At 37.7% G+C, this 12742-nt stretch overlaps 1 protein-coding gene across 5 annotated transcripts in view; it reads left to right on the forward strand.

Annotated features, from left to right (window-relative positions):
* The window catches only part of UBN2 (ubinuclein 2), a 57749-nt gene that overhangs the window by 13132 nt on the left and 31875 nt on the right, over positions 1–12742 (forward strand). For 3 of the 5 annotated variants that reach the window (XM_064453010.1, XM_064453019.1, XM_064453028.1), the window contains exons 4-6: positions 9360–9497; positions 10587–10699; positions 11590–12088. In XM_064453010.1, coding sequence (XP_064309080.1) covers positions 9360–9497; positions 10587–10699; positions 11590–12088 — 750 coding nt within the window. Of the gene's footprint in view, positions 1–1311; positions 1361–1426; positions 2295–9359; positions 9498–10586; positions 10700–11589; positions 12089–12742 lie in introns of those variants that run through there. The other 2 variants (XM_064453045.1, XM_064453037.1) reach the window with 2 other exon arrangements.

Raw genomic sequence — 12742 nt, forward strand, 5'->3', positions numbered from 1 at the left:
AGAATTGCCCCAGGATTGGTGTCCTGTTATCTCCTGGTGTATCCCAGAAAAAATAATTGAAATTTTAGTCTTTTTTCTTGTTACAGGTGTGAAATAAATACTGACCTCTTTGGCACTGAAACAGATTTATTCCATAGCTTTAGAGATTTTCCTTCTAAAAAGAGATTTTGAGGTAATGCCATCAAATATTATTAAAGAAATCAAACCAATAAAACTAAACCCGTTTTTAGCAGGCATTGCAGTGAGTTAATGAATTCTACTTCCTTTGCATCATAGAATCATTAAGGTTTGAAAAGACCTCTAGGATCATCAAGTCCAACCGTCAACCCAACGCTACCATTCTTCTTTAATCGTGCCCTGAAGTGCAACATCTACACGTTTTTTTTAATATCTCCAGGGATGGCAACTCAGCCACCTCTCTGGGCAGCCTGTTCCAATGTCTGACCACTCTTTCAGTAAAGAAATTTTTCCTAATATCCAATCTAAACTCCCTCTAATGCAACTTAAAGCTGTTTCCTCTTGTCCTGTCACTAATAACTTGGGAGCAGAGACCAATACCCACCTCACTACAACCTGTTTTCAGGTAGTTGTAGAGGGCGATAAATGAATGTGTAACAGAGCATTTGAGTCCTCCAAGGATCCGGGAAGACAATTGTTCTGCTTGTTTTCTTGAGGGCAGGGATCAAGGTCAAGTGCAGGGAATCTGCTAATGGCATGATTCTCAGGTTATGGATTTTAATGGGGCTGGAGTACAGACAGGTACAGGGTGCACTTTTCTGGTGGAAGGTTCTTGGAAAGTGCTGATAGAAGCCATTTTTCCTGTCAGACTTGTCAAAGGGCATTGGTACCTGCCCTGATGAAGTAGGGTAAATTTTGGGCTGCTTAGTAGGCTAGATTGCCATTGCCATTGTTTACCTTCTGTGAAAATGAAAACCATGCATGAGATTCTTACATATTTGCTTTCATGGTTTATTTACTCTGGAAAAAAATCAGTACTTTCCTACAGCATAGTAAAGACTTCAGCAGCACGGCTGCATTAAGACCATCAAAGTCCTTGTGGTACCGAACACAGAAAAGTAAAGGCTCCTCCATTCAGTGGACTTGGACATGAAGCCAACTAAACAAAAATATTGGAGAAAGGTTCTTGGGTACCTGTTACCCAAAGTGACACAGTCAGTTCCTACCTTCTATCTTCAGACTTGTCTCCTCTTACAGGAATAAGTACATAGTTACAAGTTGTTTGCTTGGGTATATCTGGTATATATATGGTTCAGTTTTTTTACCTTGCTGTCCTCCTTGGAAAATTTTTAGCTCGTCCTGTTTGGAAGAAGTGGCTTTTCCTATCTGAATGCAATCGCAGGTAAGAGGGAAATTCATCCTTCAGTCTATACAGTGGATATTTTTTGGGTTGAGTATTTTGACTGTAGTCAGTGGGTTGGGAACTCTTCATTCCAGAAAAAAACATAAACCAAGACCATCTTAGTATTGTTTCTAATCACTGTGTAGTGGTCAGTCTGATGGAAATTCCTAATATTTTCTTATCTTAACAGACATCTGTGGTAGTAATACGCAAAATGTTAATAACCTGCAAAGAAAGCTGTCCCTCCTCAGTGTTTGCACTGCTTTGATTTTGAAAATAGGTTTTGCTATAGTGTAAACTGCCCAGAACTACATTCTTTGTGGAATGGTTTTCGTGTAGATTTCTGCTTCCCCTCTGTTCTTCCTGCATGCACACATATGCATACACTTGCATATTAGCCTGGTTTGGCTGAACTACTTGCTCTTGTGATGACCTCTGAATATTTAGTCGCTTGAATACCTTCCTGACAATATAAGTTTTATATAGATAGAGATTTCAGGGGAATACAGTGCTCTCTGTAGTGCTGCTATGTAATATAGAACAGGGATCTGAAATAACACATGGTGCTTAGTAAAAAAGTATGCAATTTTCTTACTCTGAGGTAATAAGACTTGCACATCCAAAACAAAGACCAGCTAGCACCTTCCCCTGTGTTGAGTAGATGAACACAGAGGAAGAACCATCCACCTAGAAATCTGCAGTGCAAACTGTCTTATGAAGCAGCCATAGATACCAGGTAGCCACACTGACAGGAACGGAAGCAAAACATAAATGCCAAGAGCAATGGGAAGCATGCAGTTCAGTACTTCGGACACCCAGGGCTGCACATCAATATTCAACCTGTCTACTAGATTCGTGGATCCACAGCAGTCTTCTGAACACTGGTGTAAGCCTACCAATGGTTTCTCATACATGGGAAGCTTTTCCAAAACAGGTACTTAAACTTAAAGGAAAAACTTATTTTTCTTTAGCTACATCCTGCCTCAAGAGCTCAGACCCTCTTAGAAGACAGCCTTTCAAGGATTGTATGTTGATTTTTAGTAATTCTGAACACATTTGTAAAAAAAGTTGCTCTTTCTCAATCTGGGTTCCCTAGAATACTTTCTGTAATTTAAGGGCTTAGTCTTTGCAGAAATTCTGTCATCATATACAGTTGCCATACCTCATCTTGTAATCTCCAGGCTTACTAAAGGTGTGATAGATTTAATATCCTCTTCTCTGCCATCCCCGCTTCCCCTCAAGAGTTTCTACTGTTGTGGTCTAAAACTTGAAGCTGATGGGTTGCCAATAAGAGCATCTTGCTCAAGACTCTTGGGTATTTGAGATGCTTTCTCCCTGTGAGAATGGTATCTACTTGGGGAACGGCACAGCTCAGTGTGTTGATGGTAATTCTTAACTTTTTTGGTGGGGTTCTGGGCCAGGTGATGTTTCAGGCCAACTTGATGTTGGTCTTTCATCCTTCAAAGGAGCTTGTTTTATGCATAGCTATGGAGAACACTGTTGCTTGAGAGAGATAAATGTCTCTCAAAAAAAATTAACCCACTAATGCTAGAGGCATATACAGAAAAATGCTACAAAGGGTTCATTATTAAACATACTTTCACATTGGATTGAGAGATAAATTTAACATTGCTGCAGTTTCATGTGGAAAAAGCTACCTTGTAGACCTCTATCACAAACCTGATCCACACTGAACACGTGAGGGTGCATTAAAGCTTTTGTTTTTTTGACATTCACTTACTGTTTAATTGGCTATGGATTTTTATGTTTAGGTTACTGGTCTTGTCTTCCTTGTTCATTGTTACTTTGCCCAGTCTTGGAAGTTGGGTGGCTGGGGAATAGTGCTCACTTAGCTAAGTGCATCATGTCACCTTCAATAAAAGATGTCTTGCATGTTTCCCAGGTGTCTTCAGGGTAGATCTGCCATTTGGCACCTGACATGTTATATGCATTCGAGTGAATACAAGGGCAAATTTCAACTAGGAGATTATTTCTTTGCTTTTTATCCCTTCTCACCCCAAGATAAATAAAGGTGTAAAGTGGAGTACCAACAAATAAAGCAGATGCTGTTCTGCTTAATGCAGAGCAGCCATGTTTAAACTATATACCCAGCAGTCCTCTAGTACAAGAACCATTGTGGCTAGAGGGGCAAAGGTTGTTGAATTTGCAGAACAAGTCTGATGTTTGTTAAAGCAACAGTAATGTTCTCTTCCTCCTTCTGCAAAATATCATATCCCTTTTTAGGATGGAATTTCTTAAATAATTTTTTTTTAATCCCGTGTTCTGGCCTAGGTTTCAACCAGGTAGTTTAGGAGTGCTCATGTATTTAATGTCCTCGGTGGGACAACTGAGAAACGGAAAACTCGGCATCTACATAGGCACTTGAAAAAACCTGAGACATATACCTGGCCTTTGTAGTACCATGGTTTAAATTTGTGTACATCAAGAATGTAGGAGTGAAAAAATAATCATACTAGGTGTAGCAACTTCTTCCTTTTTGCTGAATTTCCTTTTCTGAAGTACACAAAATACTTTTGAAAGTAATCTGAGCTACTAGAGGGGTAGACCATTGCCTGAGATTAACTATTCTTCACAAATAGATTAATTTATTTAAGCAGCACAAAGAACTTAAGTGTCTTCCAAAAAATGTACAAACAATATTATTAGTAGTATAATATAAAGGGGGGTTTATAACATGCCAAAATAACAGATCTTTGATAAGAACATTTAAGTGTCATATGTGGTAAGTCTGTTCATGTTAAATGAATGGAAAAAGAAAGCATAATTTTTTTCTACAGAATCTTCCAGTAATTCTGTAACATGAAGCCTGGAGAGGTTAAGTAATTTGTGTTTTAATAAAAACACTCAACTATATTTTCAGTGTTGGTCAAAGCTCAATCTCTGAAAGAATTGAGTTGAACAGATACAGGTGGTCATGTATTTTAACTTTGAAATATTTTCAATGTGGTGCGAATGTAATCTTGTTGCACTAAAGGTCACGTAAGGTAATACCCTGAGACTGGTGACTGGTGGAAGAGTATAAAACATGGTGGTTGTGGTGAGAACAAAACAGGGATAGATAGATATAGATATATAGGTACTTCTCTCAGGGCGCTCTGGTAGGCTGATGGATTACAATAACCTGATGACTAAACTAGGATTCTCCTACGAGACTATCTAGACTTAGTCTAGACTACTCTGAGCCAGGTGTTATATCTTTATTTAATAGTCTGTTGTGCCTTTTTTACTTTTGTGCTTTGCCAACTGTCATTTGCCCCAGGATTAAAAAAAACCCAAACCCAATACAAACAAGTTGCATATGCATTGTGGAAAAGGAACTTTCTTTACCATAGGAAAGATAGGAAAACTCTTTTGTGCTAGCTGCTTTATGTTGTCTTGGAATGGAGAAGCCATGTATTGTTTTCACCTAATCTTGTTTGGGATTTCATTGTATATTCTAGTATGCTATTTTTCAGAGAGTTGTGTTTTTTTGTTTGGGAACTTATCCTTACAGGATAGCAAAGCCAAAGAGTGCATTCAGTTCTTTGTGTCTTTAAGAAGCACAGAGATCGATCAACTATGTTTGAAATACCTTGAAGTATGTAGTGAACTGTGTGGGATATTCAGTCCATTTGACAGAAACATATTCATTATATTCAGTATATCCATATTCAGTATAATGTCAGGAGCTTGACTTTATTCGGTGGGCTAAGGATGATCAAAAAATAAACAGCTTTCCCCCCAAGCTGGTTAGAGCCATCTCAAAACTAAACTGAACAAGGAACAGAAATTATCTCAGCTTATCTTTTATCTAAGTAATACTAGTTTCACAACAAATAATGTACAGGCTACATTTCTTAAAACAATTGGTCATGTTTGCAGAAAATCTCATTTCCAGGACTTAACACAGGAGTGTTAAAAAGCCTTTTCACGTGTATATTTGTCCTGGGTTTTGTCCTTTTATAGTATAAGTTGTTCTCTGGAAGGGAGCTGAATGGGGAGGATCATTATCAAAATACCTTAAAACAAGAATAGACAATATAAGATACTGCTATCTGCTGCGGGTGTGGGCTTCAGAACTAATCTGGTATAATCTGTAAGATTTCACTGTTGTTCTTGGTCTAACAAAACCAGTTTCAACTTCAAATTTATTTAAAAACCCCAAAACTTAATTTTTCACACCTAAACATTTAATTAGATTAATGGCACTAGAAGCATAGTAATGTAGCTCAAGGACAATAGTTGAAAATAATGTAATCTGATTTGCTTTTAGATGATCAGACAGTATATCAGTCTTATTTTGTTATCTGCAGAATGATTCCATAATCTTTTGTGGGAGAAATCTGTGTTCACAGGAGTCAGTAGTATACAAAGTCCTGTCTGTAGGTCTGAGAATTCTAACGTTCAACCTCGGAATGTATGAGGCAGAGCAGAGCACTTTAAAGGGCTTAAACTGTTTTCCTTAATAGGATCATTCCTGCAATTTCATATGCAGAAAAAGCTAGTGCAAAGCAAAAGTCTTGAAACCAATCCATCAGAAGCTTTAGAAGTTGCAAGAGCCATGTTCCCTTTAACTGAGAGTCCTGAAGAAACTTTAAGATGAAGTTTAATCTAGCTGTTGCCAATATTTTTATACAATCATATTCAAATCTTCTGGTCAGTTATGGCCCTAGAAAATAATAAGTCTACCTAGAAGGAGCTGGTACTAGGTACATTGTGGTCTGCAGGCCCCAGTTTCAGGTAAGTTAAAAATAAAATGGAACATTGAGTTATAAGTTATACGTTGTTCAGTAGGCTGAGAATAAATCACATTTTGGTGAGGAAAAGTAAACTCTCAAAGGTTAAAGGTAACAGAATATCAAAAAGGTCTTCGGAAATCTTACTAAATTCATAGTCCTCAACGGAAGCTGTTGAAACCTCAGCTGGTGTACGTTACACATCCACATCTTGCTGATCTTGGTTGCCTGCCTACTGTTGTGGGATAGTTTGTTCATCTGTATGTTGAACAAATTCTGCCTTTCTAGTTGCCTTGTTCCTATGGATCTGTGCCACATAGCATGTTGATCATTCTAATAATCTGCTGTTACCCATGGCTTCCTCACTTGTGGACCGTCTTGAATCCTTACTTTTTCTTGTTCTGCAGGGCTTCCTTTACTGCTCTGCAGCCAAGTCTTTACTGTTTCCCCTTACTTGTTCTTCACTTCTAATGATAATGGCCCCAGCTTTGACTGTGTACTTTCTCCTTCAAACTTGGCAACTACTGTATTCTTCTGTTTTGATCTCATACTGCTCCAACCTCACCAATTCAGTTCACAACCTGTCAGCTCAAAAGGGAAATGTCTGCTCTGTCTATTAAGCACCGTGGATAGGAATTTATTTTCTTTCCCTTTCATCTTCCTTGTACATAATGAAGCTGGTTCTGAGAGCTGTGGAAAAACACCAGATTCCTCTGAAATTTTTACTCAGCGTCCACTCTCAAGTTTTACTTTGCCTCTACTTTGCCTGATTGTCCTGGTCTCTTAAGATGAATGACAAGTCCACAGCTAAGCCACTTCGCTTTCATTTTGTCCAATTAATAGATTTTCCTGCTTTCTTGCACTGGCCTTTCATATGATCTTAGGGTATTTCATAGATCCTGTCACTACCTTTTCTTTCTTTTTCTGTCTTTCTGTACTGCTTGTTAAGCCTTCCATTCCAAGAAGATAAAAGGTGATGACTCATGGAAATTTCTAACTACTTATTCAGATCAAATCCACATGGGTCTCCAGTTCAGGCTCTTTCATCAGCTTTCTTGTTGAAGTATACGTTCACTGTTTTACTCTTCTGGATAACTCTTCTTCCTGTCTCAATGCTTTTGGTAGCCCAGACTTTGGTTCTTAACATTTTATCTTCAGTATGTTTTGCATGGCATGCAGGGGAAATGAAATAAGCTGGTAGCTGACACTCCACATTGCACTGTGTGTGTTTCCTTCATGTAGGTGATCTTACATCTTCAGTTAATGCTGTGGCAGTTAAAACTGATCACTAGTTTATTCAGCCTGTTGAATTCTTGTCTTCACAGACTTGCAGTGGAAGGCCTGCTAGTTCAAACTTCAAAATAACAAACACATTGTTTCCTTCTCAAGTACGACTGGAAGGAATACTAATTAAGTTTGCTGATGACAAAACTGGAAGGAGCTGTTGACATTCTCCAGGGCAGAGAGGCCCTGCAGAGAGATCTAGACAAATTAGAGAGCCAGGCAATCACCAACTGTATGAAGTTTAACAAGGGCAAGTGCCAGATCTTGCAGCTGGGGCACAGCAACCCTGGATGTACATACAGACTGGGGAACGAGAGGCTGGAGAGCAGCTCAAATACTAAGACTGATAGTTCAAATTTGTAGTAGTTGAGGACAACATTGTCCTTCTATGTGGTGATAATGGCATTGTCAAGGCGACCCTCCCTCAGTTCTCTTGCAAACACTTCCATGGCTTGCTTTGTTGATACTTAATGCATTGACCTAGAATGAATATTTTCATCCTCCCATCCTTTTTGAGAGTTTGCTGTCAACAAGATATTTCCTAGAGATTAACAGTTTTCTGGTACTACTTGGGAGCGAATGTCATTCTGATGAGTCTGCTGGTCATGAAATAATAGAATTAATATTGTCTTCCAGTATACTTAATATTGACCACTTTCCCTGTGTCTTTGGATGTCAGTATTTTTGAGACACAGCTTTGTAATGCTAACTTGGAAATCCCTTCATAAATACTAAGTGCTTTTTGAATAAAGTATATGAGTTTGAAACCTTTTGTTTTTTTAAAAACTGTCTAAACAGAGTGAGAATATATCTGACTTTCAATGAAACAAGTCCTGGCATTGTGGTATTTGTATAAGAGGCAATGTCATATTCAACACCTAAAATCAGAAATAAGCTAACAGGTACTGTGGCTAAGCCTGTCATGTCTGGGATAGCATTTTTAACAGAAGAAAATTTCAGAGAACTTTAAGTAGGTTTTTGTGCAGGGTGACGTGGTTGGGGTTGGTACTAAATGTATTGTGTGTTGGAATATCTGAACATGTCAAGTACACTGCAGAGATCGATATTAATGAAAACTGGCAGTCTTAATGAAACAAAGCATAGAATCTGAGAAGGGTTTTTATGCCTAATTTACAAAAACATCTCTACTATCTTCTGTCCTATTTCCTGGATATAACATCAAATTCTGTAAAATTCTGGTATGGATTGGGCTCTTCCACTGCAATACAGTGATTGTGCAGACTGTCATCTGTTTTGAAAATATGGAAGAAATAGGTTCTGGAAATAACTGTAGCTATCACTTACAGATAACTTAAAGGGCCTGTGGTAAAAGTCTATGACTAACGGAAGGTAATTTGAGCCATACATCATCTCATGAAATTGAAAGGCATTCAACAGAAGTATCAAAGTTAAAATCTGAAATCAATAAGAGCCAGGTGTTTGGTGGTTTCTTTAGGTTTTTTTTGTTTGGTGGGTTCAAGACTTCCTGGCCAAAAAAACCCAGTTAATAAAGTGAAGTTGCTCATACGCAGGTGGTGTATCTTTGTTCATATGGTTTATGTATCTTGAGATCTAAGATCTAGCATAATGTAGCATCCTCTCAGAGACAGAATATTGGGGGAAAAAGAGTTGAAAAAATTGTTTGGTTTGTGTTTGGTTTTTTTTTTCTGGAGGGTAGAAGGGTAAGAAAAACCTCTGTGCCCATCCTCATTTCCTTCAGAAAGCAGTACTTTAATGCTGTAATCCTCTCTTCTTTTCCAAGAAAAAGGGTGGTGTTATGAAAGTAGAAAGGTTTTATTCTGTGATAGTGATGTTCTGTGCCTTGGCCAGTAAGTTTGCAATAGCTTTACTATCCTGTTTCTATTCTATCAAGCTCTATTGTGTACTTGTATATAATCTTTCATGTACAGGGACTGCTAAATGAACTGCATATTCATTTTATTAAGAAATGCTGATAAACTAATCTTTTTCCTGCCCAGTATGATGAATTGGTTCCTGCATCCCTGACAACCAAGTATGGAGGTTTTTATATCAACACTGGTACTCTGCAGTTCCGCCAGGCATCTGACTCAGAGGATGAAGACTTTGCAGAAGACAAAAAGCATAGGCCACCTAAAGTGAGTAATCTTAATTATGCTTTTTATGCAGAACTTATAGCTAGATGGACATCAGGAAATAACTCGGGATGTCCGCAGGCTGTCTGGTCTTGTAAGCCTAACTATCTGTTTAGACAAGCTAACAAGTTTTCTGTCTATCCTGAAGTGACAGATGATTCTGTAATTTTATAGGAATTTTATTTGATGAGATGGAGAACTTAAGTTCTCCAACACTGCTTTTATTATTGTAGATTTGCATGATTTGAAATTGTTCCTAATATTCAGAATAACACTTAAAATACCTGTTAAAATAAACTTGGCACATAATAGCTATATTAAAAAGTATATATGTAGTCTTTCCCAAACAGTGTGTTCTTCTATACAATTTGGCAAGTTACGATCAATGTGAACATAATTGTTTGCATATGACATCCACAAGTTCCATACCATTCCAAGAACTTCCTGCTTTCTGATGTCCTTTCCTGCTCTATAACTCTTCATATTTAATATAATTTTAAGGTTCTTGTATTGGATCTGACTGGGATGGAGTTAACTTTTTTCCTAGCAGCCCTTATGGTGCTATGATTTGGATTTGTGACTAAAATAGTGTTGATAACACACCGAAGTTCTGTCTGTTCCTGAATAATGTTTACACGGTGTGAGGACTTTCTTTTTTCCTATGATGCCCCAGCAGGTAAGCTAGGGATCAGCAAGAACTTGTGAGGGAAGACAGCTGATCTGAATTGCCCAAAAGGATGTGCCATACTATGTAACTTCATATTCAGCACTGAAACTGTGGTAGCAGAAAAAGGTGGGGTGATTCAGTCTTCCAAGGTGACTGTTGCTCATAGTGGCTGGCCATCTGTCTGTGTGTGCCTTAAAATATTTTTCTTATTGAAAACACTGAATTCAGTAACTGTTTAAAAATGATAAATGACTGAGACTTGTCAGTAATTGTAATTGGTGCTAGGAATCCAGTGGTGCTGTTTGCCTTTACGCACATCTTTCCTGGTTCTGAATTGGAAAGTGTAAGGAAAACTAAATGTTTCCTGCTATAAAAAGTCCTTTAAGGTGGAAGAATCATTGTCCTTCATTTAACCTCCTTTCTAGATAGCAAAGTTAAAAGAAAGTGAAGATCGTGGAATGAAGAAGCGCAAGAGGAAAGATGAAGGGACAGAAAAGGAGAAGAAGCCTCGGAAAATGAAAGTTCCTAAGCAGTTGGGGTACGTTGCTATCTTTAGATGAACCCTTGAATTGTATGTGAGGTTTGGTCTCAAGATTGTGCGTCATAGCAAGATTATCACAGCTGTTTAGAGTATTGTATTTTAAACTACAGTTATTAGCTAATAGATTTTGGTTTTGGAATTTCTGTGGATTTGTAGCATAAATAAGTCCTGCAAGCTAATTTTTTTGTCCCCCAAAATTTTGAACAAGGAATAATAAAACAAGGAAAAACAAATTACAGAAAAGAAATTTTGAGTCTATGAATAGCATTATCCATCACTGTTCTACTCAAGGTCTTATATAGCACTAAGAATTACAACTTCTAATGAAAAATTATTTTCTTCCTTGGTTTCTAATCTGGAAAATACAAACATAGCTTAATTATACTACATTTTTCTTATGAACTTTGTGTGTTCTGAGTTCTGAGGCTAGGATGGAAGGACTAAGGTGGTAGGAATTTTAATTGGCTTCTAGAAAACTGTCGTTGAGTGAAAGTTGTCTGATTATGAATATTCAAGTTGGTATTGAAAATTTATTGATAGCATTTTTCATCAAGGTGATGAATTGGTAGAAAATGCTCAGTTTAAGCAGCATATAGATGTTGAACCTCCATGTCAAAATTCTTAACAATGAAGAGAATTAACAATTGTGCCAATTTCTCCATAATTAGATGGACAAGTCAAAAGTAAATTACCTTTGCCTTAATGTGTACAAAAATTAGCAAAATAATCAGCTGGGGAGCATGAAATCACATGACCAGCAATGGTACAAAGTACTTGCTTCTTCCACCTGATAATTTTAATTGTACTAAACTCCCAGATTTTTGTTAAATGTTACTAAGGCCTTAAAAGTCACATACATTCTAATGAAAGATTTCTTTCCTCTACAGAGTAATGGCCTTAAATTCACACAAGTCTGAAAAGAAGAAAAAGAAATTGTATAAAGACTCACTCTCTCTGGCTGCCATGATCCGTAAATTTCAAAAGGAGAAGGAAGCCATGAGGAAGAAGGAATCTAGTCCAAAACCTCCAGTGACTGTTGCAACCTCTACCCCTAGTAAAATTCCTTCCTCCTCTCTCAGTGCAGGAAATGATATCTCTGACTTGAATCTTAGGATCAATGATCCTGTCCTCTCCATTTTTGGTAGCACAAATGAACGTGAGCTCCTCCAAGAAGCTGAAAGTGCCCTGGAGATGCTGGGAGACATTGACTTTGACAAGTTGCTTGATGGCACTTCTGATGGCAGCCCAGTATCTGAGCTGTCAGGAGAAAATGGAAATGTCACTCAGGCAACCTACACCTCTCAGGTCATGACACCCAAGCAGGTGCCTGCCCTCCCAGAAGGTCTGCCTATGCTACTTGAAAAGCGCATTGGAGACCTTCGAACAGTAAGTATGAATTCACTGGTAACAGATTGCATTCAAGAATCTGAGAGAACAAAGAAGAATAATTAGGGCCTAAGTGGTCATTCTTGAATGCTGGCTGAAGCTCTAAAAAATGTAGAATTGGTCTTAATGTCAATCTTAATGGCTGTATTTATACTCAGATGAAAATGGGCACAGAGGTGATGCAGGTCAATTGTTAAAGCAGTGTTTGTTTCACAGTGGAGACAAGGTTTTCTAAATCTTCTGTGTACAATAACTTGTAATGTTTGTTTGGGTGTTTTCCATAATGGAAATATCAGTGTTAGTTTAACTTGAATTATTAGTTGGTGAAATGGATGGGTGTACTCTTACTTTGGAGGAGGAAACCTGAAATATGACTGCAGCTTATAAATCAATGTCTTGAATTTGTGGCATTGTAATATACATGCTAACTTGCCAGTTAAAAAAAAAAAAAAGCAACAATAACAAAAACCACCAAAATCCACCATCCAACTATCAAAAAAAAAAAAGCCAACCACAAAACTGAGCATTTTCTTTTGGAAGGTTAGACTGGAGTCCAAACTTGTCAAAAGTATTGATGAAAAGTATTAAATCCACAGGTTACAAACATCCCAATAGCTTATTGAAAGGGATCAGAGCTGTTAAGGTATTATATGC

Source organism: Phalacrocorax carbo, chromosome 1 (assembly GCF_963921805.1).
Source record: "Phalacrocorax carbo chromosome 1, bPhaCar2.1, whole genome shotgun sequence".
NCBI lineage: Eukaryota > Metazoa > Chordata > Aves > Suliformes > Phalacrocoracidae > Phalacrocorax > Phalacrocorax carbo.